This window comes from Mesoplodon mirus, assembly GCF_964341445.2.
Source record: "Mesoplodon mirus genome assembly, chromosome: 5".
Taxonomy (NCBI): domain Eukaryota; kingdom Metazoa; phylum Chordata; class Mammalia; order Artiodactyla; family Ziphiidae; genus Mesoplodon; species Mesoplodon mirus.
Genome location: NC_138980.1, coordinates 74,853,606 through 74,870,058, shown reverse-complemented (window position 1 = coordinate 74,870,058; position 16,453 = coordinate 74,853,606). Strand labels below are relative to the sequence as shown.

Genomic DNA, 16,453 nt, shown 5'->3' with positions numbered 1-16,453 from the left:
ACAGGAGAGGCCACAACAGTGAGACGCCCACATACCGCAAAAAAAAAAAAAAAAAAAAAAGGGCCAAACAGCTTAACAGACACCTCACCAAAGAAGATATACAGCTGGCAAGTAAGCATAGGAAAGGATGCTCCATATCATATTTTCACATCAGGGATATGCAAATTAAAACAACAATGAGATGCCACCACAGACCTACTAGAATGGCCAAACCCCAAAACACTGAAAACAGTAAATGTTGGTGAAGATGCGGAGCAAGACAAACTCTCATTCTTTGCTGGTGGGCCTGCAAAATGGTATAGCCATTTTGTAGGATAGTTTGGTGATTTCTTACAAAACTAAACATACTCTTACCATTTGATCTAGCAATTTCACTCCGTGGTATTTATCCAAATCAGTTGAAAACTTATGTCTACACAAAAATCTGCACATGGATATTTACAGCAGCTTTTATTCATAATTGCTAAAACCTGGAAGCAACCAAGATGTCTTTCTGTAGGTGAGTGGAAAATAAACATCCAGACAATGGAATATCATTCAGTGCTAAAAAGAAATGAACTATTAAGTCTTGAAAAGACATGGATGAACCTAAAATGCACACTACTAAGTGAAAGGAGCCAAACTGAAAAAGCTACATACTGTATGTTTTCAACTATATGACATTTGGAAAAGGCAAAACTATGGAGATAATTAAACTAAAAGATCAATGATTGTCAGGAGTAGGTGAGGGGAGATGAATAGGTAGAGCACAGAGGATATTTAGGGCAGTGAAAATACTCTATACAATACCATAATTATAGGCATACCTTGTTTTATTGCTCTCTGCTTTATTGCACTTTACACATACTGTATTTTTTTTACAAATTGACGTTTTGTGGCAACCTTGTGTTCAGCAAGTCTACTGGTGCCATTTTTCCAATAGCATTTGCTCACTTCATGTTTCTGTGTCACAGTTTGGTAATTCACACATATTTCAAATGTTTTCATTATTATATTTGTTATGGTCATTAGCAATCAGTGAACTTTGATTATTATAATTGTTTTGGTATTTTTTAGCAATAAAGTATTTTTTAATTAAGATTTTTTTTGATTTAATGCTACTACACACTTAAACAACTACAGTATAGTATAAATACAATTTTATATACATATAATTTTATATGCAAGTTTTTTGAAACCAAAATACTTGTGTAACTCACTTTATTGTGATATTCACTTTATTGCTGTGGTCTGGAACTGAACCTGCAATATCTCTGAGGTATGCCTGTAATATCATTATACTTTTGTCCAAACCCACAGAATGTACAACACCAAGATTGAAGTCTAAATTAAACTATGGATTTGGGTGATTATGATATGTCAATGTAGGCTTATTCTTGGTAAGAAAATGCACCATTCTGGTGAATGATGTTGATAATGGTTATGGCTATGCATGTGTGGGAGTAGTGAGTATATGAAAGATCACTGAACCTTCCTCTCAATTTTGCTATAAAACTAAGACTTCTCTAAAAATTGTTTTAAAGTAAAAAGATGCAAAAATATACACCATGCTAACAACAGTCAAAAGAAAGCTGGAGTAGCTATATTAATATGAGACAAAGGAGATTTCTATGCAAAGAATATTACCAGGGATAAAAAAGGTCTTTCATGATAAAGGGGTGAATTAATCGAGAAGACATAACAATCCTAAGCACTGTAAATGTTTATAAACCTAGTAACAGAGCTTCAAAATAGGTGAAACAAAAAAGAATAGGACTAAAAGGAGAAATAGAGAAACCTACCGTTATAGTACAAGATTTCAATACCTCTTAATAATCAATAGACCAAGTAGGCAAAAAATTAGCAAGGATATAGTCAACTTGAACATCATTACCAATCAATCTAACCTGATTGACATTTATAGACCACTTTACCCAACAAAAGCAGAATACACATTATGTTCAAGTACACACAGAACATTCACCAAAATAAACCATATTAGTTATAAAACATGTCTCAACAAATTTAAAAGGATTCTAGGCATAAAATGTATGGTCTCAGACCACAATGGAATGAAATTAGAAATCTGTAACAGAAATATCTCTGGAAATTTTTCAGATATTTGGGTAATAGCACACTTCTAAACAGCCCATGGATCAAAGAATAAATAAACAGGGAAAGTGGAAAGTATTTGAAGTGCATGAAAATGAAAACACAGCATGTCAAAACTTGTGGGTTGCTGCTAAAGCAGTAGTTGAAGGAAATGTGTAGCATTAAAACCTATATTAGAAAAGAAGAAAGGTCTCATATCAATGACCTCAGCTTCCACCTTAAGAAAGTAAAAAAAGAAGAGCTAATTAAACCCAAAGTAAGCAGACTAAAGAAAATATCAGAGCAGAAACCAGATTGTTCAGGGAAAAAAAAAGACACAAATTATCCCAGGAATGAGAAAGATTACATTACTACAGATGCCAATATATTAAAGAATAATAAGAGATTATAAATATTTGACAATAAATGAATAAGTTTATAGAAAATGGACAAATTCCTTGAAATACACAAACTACTAAAATTCACTCAAGAAGAAAGAGATAAGTTGAATAGCCCTAAACAGGTTGTAACTATAGTTTATTTCCTTCCAACAAAGAAAATTCCAGGCCTAGATGGCTTCAATAGTGAATTCCAGGGCTTCCCTGGTGACACAGTGGTTGAGAGTCTGCCTGCCGATGCAGGGGACACGGGTTCATGTCCCGGACTGGGAGGATCCCACATGCCATGGAGCGGCTGGGCCCGTGAGCCATGGCCGCTGAGCCTGCGCGTCCGGAGCCTCTGCTCCACAGCGGGAGAGGCCACAATGGTGAGAGGCCCGCGTACCACCAAAAAAAAAAAAAAAAAAAGTGAATTCCACCCAACATTTAAGGCAAAAATAATACTATCTCTTTTCCAGAAAATCGAAGAGGAAGGAATACTTCCTGAGTTGTTCTATGAGGTTATCATTACTCTTGATACCAAAACCAGACATACACATCAAAAGAAAATAAAAGTACAGACCAGACCCTCATGAACAATGATGCAAAAATTTAAGCAAATCAAATCCAAAAATATATAAAAAGAAAAATACACCACAACCAAGTAGGGTTTATCCTAGGATGCAGAGTTGATTTAATATAATGTCAATCAATATATTATATTCAATTATATTATATTCAATTCACAATCATCATCAATTCACCATATTAACAAACTGAAAAAGAAAAACCCTATGATCACCTTAAAAGACACAAGAAGTACCTTTGGCAAAAATCCAACATTCATCCCTGATAAACTCTCTCAAGCATATTAGGAATAGAAGGAAACTTCCTCAACCTAAGAAAAACCTACAGATAATATCATACTTAATAGTGAACTGCTGCAAGGATGTCTGCTCTCCCTACTTCTCTCTCTCAACATTGTACAGGAGGATGGAGCCAATGCAATTATGCAAGAAAAAAAAGGCATCCATATTGGAAAGGAAGAAGTAAAACTGTTTTTATTCACAGATGACATAATCGCCTATGGTCTAATGGAACCTTTAGGGGAAGAAACTACCAGAGCTGATAATTAAGACTAGCAAGTTTACAGTACCTTTGTTATGAACTGAGGGTTTGTGTCCCTACAAAATTCATATGTTGAAGTCATAACCCTCAATAAGACTGTATTTGGAGATAGGGTCTATGAGAGGGTGATATGAGTTCATAAGGGTGAGGCCCAAATCTGAGAGGTCTGATGCCCTCATAAGAAAAGGAAGAAACACCAGAGCCCTCTCTTTCTTTGTGCAAAGAGAGAAAAGACCATGTGAAGTCATAGCAAGATGGTGGCCATCTACAAGTGAGGAAAAGAGCACTATCAGGAACTGAATAGGCCAATACTTTGGTCTTGGACTTCCTGGCCTCCAGAACTGGGAAAAAATAAACTTCTGTTGTTTAATCCACCCCAGTCTATGGTATTTTGTTATGGCAGCCCAAGAAGACTAATATAATAATCAAACACAAAAAAATGTATATTTCTATATGCTAGCAATGAATAGTGAGAAATTGAAATTAATAGCATCAAAAATATGAAATATTGATATTAGGTGAGAAATAATAACATCAGGTGGGAATAATGACCTGTACAGTAAAAATTACAAAATATTTCAGAGAGATATTGAAGAACACCTAAATAAATGGACAGATACACCTTTTTCTTAAGATGGGAAACTCAATCTTGTTATGATGTCAATTACCCTCAAATTAATCTACAGATTCAATGCAATCTTAATCAAAATCCCCTCAGGGTTTTGTTTTTTTTTTCTTTTTTTGTAGAAATTGACAAGCTGATCCTAAAATTCATATAGAAATGCAAAGGACCTAGAATAGCCAAAACAACTGAAAAAGAATAACAAAGTTAGAGGGGTAACGCTATCTGATTTCAAGAATTACTATAGTGCCACATTATTCAATACTGCATGGTACTGGCATAAAGGTAAACAAGTAGATGAATGGAACAATATACAGAATCCAGACACAAACCCATACATATATAGGGATAACTGTTTTTCAGCAAAGATGCAAAGGCAATACAGCGAAGAAAGGATAGCATTTCCACAAATGGTGCTAGAATAACTGAATGTCAATATGCAAAAAAAATGAACTTGAATCCATACCTTACATCATGTAATAAAATTAATTCAGGGCTTCCCTGGTGGCGCAGTGGTTGAGAATCTGCCTGCCAATGCAGGGGACACGGGTTCGATCCCTGGTCTGGGAAGATCCCACATGCTGCAGAGCAACTGGGCCTGTGTGCCACAACTACTGAGCATGCGTGCCACAACTACTGAAGCCCGCGTACCTAGAGCCCATACTCCACAACAAGAGAAGCCACCACAGTGAGAAGCCCGTGCACTGCAACGAAGAGTAGCCCCCACTCGCCGCAACTAGAGAAAGCCTGTGTGTAGCAATGAAGACCCAACACAGCCATAAATAAATAAATAAATAAATAAATTTGTTTATTTATTAAAAAAAAAGAAAACATAGAATATCTTTGTGACCTTGGGTTAGGCAAAGATTTCTTAGATATGACAACAAAGGCACACCCCATTAAAAAACTGACAAGTTGGACTTCGTTGAAGTTAAAAATTTATGTTCTTCAAATGACACTGTTTCACAAGGAACTACATGTTTCAAACACTGCTAGTGGAAATGTAAGATACGGTATAACCACTTTGGAAGACAGCTTGGCAATTTCCACTCTTAGATATCTACCCAAGAGGAAAGAAAATATACATCCATACTGTAAAAGAAAGTATATTCTGATACTTGTTAAAACAATAAGGAAGACTTTATTCAAAACTACTGTAATAGGGGTACTGCAATAGCAGAGAGAGATTGGGTCCAACTGCAAAAACAGCAAAGGCAGCTGGGGATTTATAGCCAATGAAGAGAGTGAAGTCATCAGAGGATGGAAAACTGCTATGAGGAGTCATCAAGGGCACAGGGATTCTTGCTAAACTGATCTGTGATACTATGATTTACGATAGGAAATATATATTTGATCTTTGCTCCCATTTCTGGCATAGAGCTCCTAAAACCCTTGGAATTTTCTAAGTGATGAGAGCAATGAGGTAGCTTTTGTTACATTAATAAAGTGACTTTTGAACTGCACTTAAGGATGAGGGACTTCCCTGGTGGCGCAGTGGTTAAGAATCCGCCTGCCAATGCAGGGGACACGGGTTTGAGCCCTGTCTGGGAAGATTCCACATGCCGTTGAGCAACTAAGCCTGCGAGCCACAACTACTGAGCCTGCGTGCCACAACTACTGAAGCCCGCGCACCTAGAGCCTGTGCTCTGCAACAAGAGAAGCCACAATGAGAAGCCCATGCACCACAATGAAGAGTAGCCCCCACTCACCACAACTAGAGAAAGCCCGCGTGCAGCAACAAAGACCCAACGCAGCCAAAAAATAAATAAATAAGTTAATTAATTTTTTAAAAAAAGGATGGGACTGGTTGCCAGGGAAACCAGCTATGTGATTACAGGGTTGGAAATTTCAGGCCCACACCATAACCTCTCCTCATAAGGGAAGAGAGAGAAGCTAGAGGTTGAATGAATCACCAATGACCATTGATTTACTCAACCATGTCTGTGTAATGAAGCCTCCATAAAACTCCAAAAGTACAGGGTTCAAACAGCTTCTGGGTTGGGCTTCCCAGGTGGCGCAGTGGTTGAGAGTCCGCCTGCCGATGCAGGAGACACAGGTTCATGCCCCGGTCCAGGGAAGATCCCACATGCCGCGGAGCAGCTGGGTCCGTGAGCCATGGCCGCTGAGCCTGCATGTCCAGAGCCTGTGCTCCGCAATGGGAGAGGCCACAACAGTGAGAGGCCCGAGTACCACAAAAAAAAAAAAAAAAAAAAAAAAAAAAAACAGCTTCTGGGTTGGTGAGATTCGGGGAGAATGGCACTCCAAGAAAAAGCATGGAAGCTCTGCACCCTTTCCTCATACCTTGCCCTATGCATGTCTTCTATCTGGCTGTTCCTGAATTATATCCTTTTATAATAAACCAGTAATTTAGTAAGTAAAATGTTTTTCTGAGTTCTGTGAGCTGCTCTAAAAAATTAATCAAACCCAAGGAGAGGGTTGTGAGAACCTCTGATTTATAGCCAGTAAGTCAGAAGTAAATGTAACAACCTGGACTTGTGAATGGAACTTGAAGTCCAAGAATGGGGTCATAGGAACCTCCAATTTGTAGCCAGTCTGTCAGAAACATAGGTAATAACCTGGGCTTGCAATTGGTGTCTGAAGTGGAAGGTGTTCCTGTGGGACGGAGTCCTTTACCTGCAGAATCTGATGTTATCTCTGGGTAGATAGTGTCAGAATTGGGTTGAAATCTATGATACCCAGCTGGTGCCTGGAGCATTGCTTGTTGGAGGTGTGGGAAAACCCTCCCCATTGCATACTCGATGAAATTGTGTGCAGTAACCGAATTAGACTTAATAGGTCAGGCTGCTAAAGGCAGCCAGGGTGATCAGGTATCAGTGGTGGGGGACTCTCTCTAAACTGACGTAGCAGAATTCTTGCTAAAACTGTATTCAAGGATGGACGCGGAAGCCCAAGGTCAAGGCCAAGTTGAGAAGAGGGCTCAGAGTAGCCTAACTCAAGTTTGATCAAGGAGAGATTCTTTGTCAATACAAATACTTGTACACAAATGTTCCCAGCAGCTAAACAATCTGAATGTCCATAAATAGGTGAATGGTTAAATAAATTATGGTATACCATGCAATGGAATACTACTTAGCAATAAAAAGGAACAAACTATTGATACACTCAACAACATGGCTGAATCTCATAATTATGCTGAGTAAAAGAAGCCAGACCAAAAAACTCTCTCTCTCCCTCTCTCTCTTTCTCTCCCTCTCTCTCTCTCCCTCTCTCTCTCTCTCTCCCTCTCCCTCCCCCTCCCCTCTCCCTCCCTCTCCCTCTCTCCTTCTCTCTCTCTCTCTCTTTCTCTCTCGACTCCAAAATCCAATCTATAATGACAGTAACTAGATCAGTAGTTGCTTAGGGAGCAGAGGGTGGGGCAGGAAGAAAGAAATTATAAAATGGTAGGAGGAACTTTTGGTGATGGATATTTTCACTATCTTGATTGTGGTGGTTGTTTCAAAGGTGCTTACATACATGAAAACTTTTAAATTGCACACTTTAAATATGTGCAGTTTATTGCATGTCAATTATATTATACCTCAATAAGGAATGTTTTTTTTTTTTTTTTTTTTTCGGTACGCGGGCCTCTCACTGTTGTGGCCTCTCCCGTTGCGGAGCACAGGCTCCGGATGCGCAGGCCCAGCGGCCATGGCTCACGGGCCCAGCCGCTCCGCGGCATATGGGATCCTCCCAGACCGGGGCACGAACCCGTATCCCCTGCATCGGCAGGCGGACTCTCAACCACTGCGCCACCAGGGAGGCCCAAGGAATGTTTTTTTAAAAAGCAATAGTTCTCAGTTTCAACTGGGATCTCAACAATGGGCTATAATCTTGGTTTCCCTAATTCTTCCATTCCCCCAAACTATTATTTCAAACTATTTTTACTATCCTTAAGCCTCTTACCCTATATTCTTTCTTTCTCTTACTCTCTTTCTCTGGAGATTATCCCTCAAGTTGCCTCTAGTCTCAGCCTTTTATAATCTGTTCTCCACCCCTGGAGCCAAAATAAACTTTATACAAGAACATTTGATATATCATGTTTACAATCCCTTAGCAGCCCCCCCTCAAGAAAAAATCCAAATTCCTTAACATGGATTATAAGACGCTCTTTGATACTGGCCCCTGTTGATCTCTACAATCTCACCTCCAACTTTCTCCTCACCACCTGCATCCCCACCTTCACTCCAGGGTCACAGTGAAAAGGTCTAGCTGCAATGAACCACTACCCAACTTCTGCCTTTTAATTTTTTTTTCTCTCTGCCTCTTTCTTGTCTTATTCTTTATCTCTGTCTCTCTTGTCTGCCCTCTCTCCCCTTCTTTCTGTCTCTTTCTCTCTCCCTCTCTCCCCTTCTTTCTGTCTCTTTCTCTCTCCCTCTCTCTCTTCTGTTTTTCTCTCTTTTTCTGGTCATCCTCTTTCTTTACTCCAACCCCACCCCCCACGGCCCTTAGAGTTATGAGTTTTATTAGAGGATCATAGTACTTCCATATATTCATTCTAACACAACTAGTTTGATGTCTACAATTTATATGCACAGACAAAAACTGAGTTTTGGATTCAAGTAGGATAATACTATTTCCTCTAGTTGTTTAATATCCCTAGGTCCTGATGATGCAGTGTTTTGGCTGTGGCAGCCTAATATCTTTTATTTGGAATTATATCTGATAGCTGACTCCAAATGTAGATGATGTTAGCCTCAACTGAGTTACAGATCTCTTAAAGTATCTCATATACAAAGTATCCAATATAACAGTTAATTATTTCTTTTACTAAGTGAAGGAAAATTTGAAAATACTACCTCATTTGAAGAATTTTCTTGCAAAGTTGACACAGGAACAATTTCATTTGAATTAACATAATTGCTGACATTTGGAAACAGTTCTTCAAAAGATGTTTTTTGCACTGAGGACAAATCAATCTATAAAAGAATATATTACTCTTTTGTAGAAGCTCAATGTGGCAAAAACAATATTTTTAATTAAAGGAAAGTTGAACTACTCTCTCAATAGTATTATTTTCTTGTAAACTTGACATATGAATAATTTTATCTGAATTAATATAATTGCTGATATTTAGAAATACTTCTTCAAAAGATGCATGTTTAACTGGGAACAAGTGAATCTATAAAGAAGAATACAAGGCTCTTTAGCTTTAAAATTATTTTTTAAATAGGAATTTTTGTTTGCTAAAGTACAATTTAATTTATATATGTTAAGTGCCTACTAAATGAAATTCACATACCCAGCAACTACACCTCATGGAATAATTTCTCCGGCTCTTCCCTGAACTGTCAGCCTTCCCCCAGTGTTCTACCCTTGCCTTCTTTTTGCCTACCAATTTTACGTTAGAGATTTTTAAATCTCTATCTCTTTCCTGAGCACCATAACCATATCATTATCAGATTACTTAAATCACCACATATTTCTACATCAAATTCAAAATATTTAAAACCAAGGTCATGATCCATACTCTTTAGTTTGGGATTCCAAGAAGCTTTGTCGTGTTGACTATCCAGATCAGACTAGGTCTGGCCTGAACCTTGGCTACACCACATGTATGTGTGCCCAAAATGAATTATCAACTGTGCTGGGTAGGAAGTGGGGGGGCGTCTACCCTTGCCTAGCTCCTCTTCCTTGTAGGAGGACAGAACAACTTCAGGCCTATCCATGTGTATCTTGAAACAGTGTTAGGAAGGTCACATTAAAGTGAGGCCCTAGAAAATGAAAATCTCCAGAAGTCCTTGAGTCAACTGGCCTCCTTTCAGTGTAGTCAGCCAAGGAATGACAGCTTGGACTTGAGGGGAATCTATATGCCTCATTTGGTGTAGAAGAACCAAAGGGCAATTAGTCTCAGACTCATTTGGTAACAAAATGTAAACCTTAAAATGTTAAGCCATTAAGTGTTCTCAAAAGTATTTTTATTTATTAAAAGACACCGGTATTTACCTACAGAATGGGAGAAAATATTTGAAAATCCTTTATCTGATAAGGGTCTAGTATCTAGAACATATAAACAACACTTACAACTCAACAATAAAAAGACAAATAACCTAACTTTTAAATGAGCAAAGGATCTGAGTAGATATTTCTCCAAAGAAGATATACAAAGGGCCAATAAGCTCCATTACAAAATCACAATGAGATACAACTTCACACCCCAAAAGATGGATGATAGTAAGTTTTGGTAAGAATACAGACAAATCAGAACACTCATACACTGCTGCTGGGAATGTAAAACTATTCAACCACTTTGGAAAACAGTCTATCAATTCCTCTAATGATCAACCATAGAGCTATGATATAACCCTTCAATTTTATTTCTAGGTATACACTCAAGAGAAATGAAAACATATATCCACACAAAAGCTTGTACCTGAATGTTTATGGCAGCTTTATTCATAATAGTCCAAAGGCAGAAATAACCCAAATGGCCATGAACACAATAGAATATTGTTTGGTCATGAAAAGGAAAGAAGTACTGATACCTTGAAAACATTATGCTAAGTAAAAGAAGTCAGTCACAAAAGACTACATATTATATGATTTTACTCATATAAAATGTCCAGGAAATCTACTGAGATGGAAAGTGGATTAGTGGTTGTTTGGGGCCAGATAGTGGGATGGAGGAATAAGGGGATAATAGTAATGGTTAAAGGGTACAGGGTTTGTTTATGAGGTGATAAAAATGTTCTAAAATTGACTGGGGTGATAATGGCACATATTTGTGAATATACTAAAAAACGCTGAAATTTATACTCTAAATAGGTGAACTGTACCTCAATAAAGCTGTTTTTAAAAGTCCACCACAAAAAAAGTATTAAACATACAGTTATCATGTAACCGATTAATTCTTCTTCCACTTATAAGTATATACCCAAGAAAACTGAAAACATATATCCATACAAAGACTTGTACACGAACACTCATAGCACTATTATTCATCCAAAGGCCCATAAACTGATGAATTAGAAAATAAAATGTGGTATATCCTTATAATGGGATATTATTCAGCCACAAATAAGGAATAAGGTACCGATAAATGCTGTAACATGGATGAATCTTGAAAATATTATAAGTGAAAGCAGCTAGACACAAAAGGCCACATACTGTATGATACAATTTATATGAAATGGCCACTTATTAATAAGCAAACCTAAAGACACAGAAAGTAGATTAGTAATTTGAAGGCGCTGAAGGGTGAGATGGGGGGAATGGTAACTGACTGCTAAGGGGGTGATGAAAAAAGTTCCTAAAAATGTTCCTGAATGTTCCTAAATTAGGGGGTAATGGCTGCATAACCTTCTGAGTATACTAAAAGTCACTGAATTCACATTTTAGCAAGGTGAATTTTATAAAATGTGAATTATAGCTTAATTTTAAAAAGATGTTGGTATTTACAAATTAGTCAATAGATTAGTTTTGTAGGGGAAAAAACTCATTTTTAAACACTTATTTCTCATATATACATTTTAACCCAAAATATAAAACAAAAATGAATAAAAAATGAAACCCATTTTCTGGAAAAAGTATTAATCTTTAGAACACTGGAAATATTATGAGCAGAGTGTTCACAGAAATCTTTTCCCCATCTTGAAAAAGTGATCTTTGGTTAACTCTCCAGCTCTGTTCCACTAGGATAAAGGTAAGAATGTCAACTGTATTACTAGGTAACATTGCTTAGGGTAAAAATGGTATCTGATTGAGAAATTGCACCTGGACTGGGAGGAACTATACATGCACTACAAGTAAATAAATACTAGAAAAGGCACCATATTTTGGGCTTCTGTGACTCTTGTAATTAGGCATATCCCTTGTGGGGACCCTGGAAGCTACGCCTATGTGTTATTACAAAAGATACTGGATCTCATCTCCTTGTATCTGAGCTGTCCCCAGACTTCTACGTAAGCTACGACATGAACTTCTGTGAGGACTGCTCCTGCTGAAGAGGAACATCTGATCCTGCTCTGCTTGCAAGCTGTATAACTGCTGTTTAGTTGAACTTAAGAAGAACCCTGGCTGGGTAAGAGCTAAATTATAGATTCTTAGAAGAAAACACAGGGAGAAACCTTCATGACACTGCATTTAATAATGAATTCTTGGATGTGATACAAAAGCAAAGGCAACAAAAACAACAACAACAGACAAACTGGACTACATAAACATTTAAATTTTTGTGCATCAAAGGACACTATCAACAGAATGAAAAGGTAACCCCCAAAATGGGAGAAAATATTTGCAAACCATATATCTGATAAGGGGTTAATATCTAGAATATATAAAGAACTCCTACAATTGAACAGCAAAAAAAATAAACAACCTGATTTTTTAAATGGGCAAAGAACTTGAAAAGACATTTTTCAAATGAAGATATAAAAATGGCCAATAAGCATATGAAAAGATGCTCAATATCACTAGCCATTAGGGAAATACAAATCAAAACCACAAGGAGAGAGATGAGCTTCAAGATGGCGGAGGAGTAAGATGTGGAGATCACCTTCCTCCCCACAAATACATCAGAAATACATCTACATGTGGAACAACTCCTACAGAACACCTACTGAATGCTGGCAGAAGAACTCAGACCTCCCATAAGGCAAGAAACTCCCCACATACCTGGTCTGAGCCATGTGTATGAGAGGCCCTTGGTGCTCCAGCCAGGCGTCACGGCTGTACCTCTGAGGTGGGAGAGCCAAGTTCAGGACACTGGTCCACAAGAGACCGCCCAGCTCCACGTAATATCAAACAGTGAAAATCTCCCAGAGATCTGCATCTCAACACCAAGACCCAGCTTCACTCAACGACCAGCAAGCTGCAGTGATGGACACCCTATGCCAAACAACTAGCAAGACAGGAACACAACCCCACCCATTAGCAGAGAGGCTACCTAAAATCATAATAAGGCCACAGACACCCCAAAACACACCACCACACGTGGACCTGCCCACCAGAAAGACAAGATCCAGCCTCATCCACCAGAAAGAAAAGATCCAGCCTCATCCACCAGAACACAGGCACTAGTCCCCTCAACCAGGAAGCTTACACAACCCACTGAACCAACCTTAGCCACTGGGGACAGACACCAAAAACAACGGGCACTACGAACCTGCAGCCTGCGAAAACGAGACCCCAAACACAGTAAGTTAAGCAAAATGAGAAGAGAGAGAAACACACAGCAGATGAAGGAGCAAGGTAAAAACCCACCAGACCTAACAAATGAAGAGGAAACAGGCAGTCTACCTGAAAAAGAACTCAGAATAATGATAGTAAAGATGATCCAAAATCTTGGAAATAGAATGGAGAAAATACAAGAACCGTTTAGCAAAGACTTAGAAGAACTAAAGAGCAAACAAATAGTGATGAACAACACAATAAATGAAATTAAAAATTCTCTAGAAGGAATCAATAGCAGAATAACTGAGGCAGAAGAACGGATAAGTGACCTGAGAGGTATAATAGTTGAAATAATTACTGCAGAGCAGAATAAAGAAAAAAGAATGAAAAGAATCGAGGACAGTCTCAGAGACTTCTGGGACAACATTAAATGCACCAACATTCGAATTATAGGGGTCCCAGAAGAAGAACAGAAAAAGAAAGGGACTGAGAAAATATCTGAAGAGATTATAGTTGAAAACTTCCCTAATATGGGAAAGGAAATAGTTAATCAAGTTCAGGAAGCACAGAGTGTCCCATACAGGATAAATCCAAGGAGAAACACGCCAAGACACATATTAATCAAACTATCAAAAATTAAATACAAAGAAAAAATGTTAAAAGCAGCATGGGAAAAACAAAAAATAATGCAGAAGGGAATCCCCATAAGGTTAACAGCTGATCTTTCAGCAGAAACTCTGCAAGCCAGAAGGGACTGGCAGGACATATTTAAAGTGATGAAGGAGAAAAACCTACAACCAAGATTACTCTACCCAGCAAGGATCTCATTCAGATTTGATGGAGAAATCAAAACCTTTACAGACAAGCAAAAGCTAACAGAATTCAGCACTACCAAACCAGCTTTACAACAAATGCTAAAGGAACTTCTCTAGGCAGGAAACACAAGAGAAGGAAAAGACCTACAATAACGAACCCAAAACAATTAAGAAAATGGGAATAGGAACATACATATTGATAACTACCTTAAATGTAAATGGATTAAAGGCTCCAACCAAAACACACAGACTGGCTGAATGGATACAAAAACAAGACCAGAATATATGCCGTTTACAAGAGACCCACTTCAGACCTAGGGACACATATAGAGTGAAAGTGAGGGGAGGGAAAAAGATATTCCATGCAAATGGAAATCAAAAGAAAGCTGGAGTAGCAATTCTCATGACAGACAAAATAGACTTTAAACTAAAGACTATTACAAGAGACAAAGAAGGACACTACATAACAATCAAGGGATCAATCCAAGAAGAAGATATAACAATTGTAAATATTTATGCACCCAACAGAGGAGCACCTCAATACATAAGGCAAATGCTAACAGCCATAAAACGGGAAATTGACAGTAACACAATCATAGTAGGGGAGTTTAACACCCCACTTTCACCAATGGACAGATCATCCAAAATGAAAACAAATAAGGAAACACAAGCTTTAAATGATACATTAAACAAGATGTACTTAATTGATATTTATAGGACATTCCATCCAAAAACAACAGAATATACTTTCTTCGCAAGTGCTCATGGAACATTCTCCAGGATAGATCATATCTTGGGTCACAAATCAAGCCTTGGTAAATTTAAGAAAATTGAAATCATATCAAGTATATTTTCCGACCACAACGCTATGAGACTAGATAACAATTACAGGAAAAAACCTGTAAAAAATACAAACACATGGAAGCTAAACAATACACTACTTAATAACCAAGAGATCACTGAAGAAATCAAAGAGGAAATGAAAAAATACCTAGAAACAAATGACAATGAAAACACAATGACCCATAACCTATGCAATGCCGCAAAAGCAGTTCTAAGAGGGAAGTTTAGAGCAAAACAATCCTACCTTAAGAAACAGGAAACATCTTAAATAAACAACGTAACCTTACACCTAAAGCAATTAGAGAAAGAAGAACAAAAAAAACCCCAAAGTCAGCAGAAGGAAAGAAATCATAAATATCAGATCAGAAATAAATGAAAAAGAAATGAAGAAAACGATAGCAAAGATCAATAAAACTAAAAGTTGGTTCTTTGAGAAGATAAACAAAATTGATAAACCATTAGCCAGACTCTTCAAGAAAAAAAGGGAGAACACTCAAATCAATAGATTAGAAATGAAAAAGAAGTAACAACTGACTTGCAGAAATACAAAGGATCATGAGAGATTACTACAAGCAGCTATATGCCAAAAAAAATGGAAAACCTGGAAGAAATGGACAAATTCTTAGAAATGCACAACCTTCCGAGACTGAACCGGGAAGAAATACAAAATATGAACAGACCAATCACAAGCACTGAAAGTGAAACTGTGATTAAAAATCTTCCAACAAACAAGAGCTCAGGACCAGATGGCTTCACAGGAAAATTCTATCAAACATTTAGAGAAGAGCTAACATCTATCCTTCTCAAACTCTTCCAAAATATAGCAGAGGGAGGAACACTCCCAAACTCATTCTACGAGGCCACCATCACCCTGATACCAAACCAGACAATGATGTCACAAAGAAAGAAAACTACAGGCCAATATCACTGATGAACATAGATGCAAAAACCCTCATCAAAATACAAGCAAACAGAATCCAACAGCACATTAAAAGGATCATACACCATGATCAAGTGGGGTTTATCCCAGGAATGTAAGGATTCTTCAATATACGCAAATCAATCAATGTGATATAACATATTAACAAATTGAAGGAGAAAAACCATATGATCACCTCGATAGATGCAGAGAAAACTTTCGACAAACTTCAATACCGGACTTCCGGGTAAGACGGCGGAAGAGTAAGACGCGGAGATCACCTTCCTCCCCACGGATACACCAGCAATACAGCTACACATGGAACAACTCCTACAGAACACCTACTGAACGCTGGCAGAAGACCCCAGACCTCCCAAAAGGCAAGAAACTCCCCACATACCTGGGTAGGGCAAAGTGGAGAGATTCCCGCACAGAGGAGCAGTGCCGAGCGGCACTCACCAGCCCAAGAGGCTTGTCTGCTCGCCCACCGGGGCGGGCGGCGCTGGAAGCTGAGGTTCGGGCTTCGGTCAGAGCGCAGGGAGAGGACTGGGGCTGGCGGCGAGAACTCAGC

General features: G+C 38.2%; 1 protein-coding gene across 1 annotated transcript in view; it reads right to left on the bottom strand.

The window, feature by feature from the left end:
• The window catches only part of MEIKIN (meiotic kinetochore factor), a gene marked incomplete at both ends in the record, with an annotated part of 122,241 nt that overhangs the window by 36,397 nt on the left and 69,391 nt on the right, over positions 1–16,453 (bottom strand). The window contains one exon of the mRNA XM_082623298.1: positions 8,994–9,113. Coding sequence (XP_082479424.1) covers positions 8,994–9,113 — 120 coding nt within the window. The remainder of the gene's footprint in view (positions 1–8,993; positions 9,114–16,453) is intronic.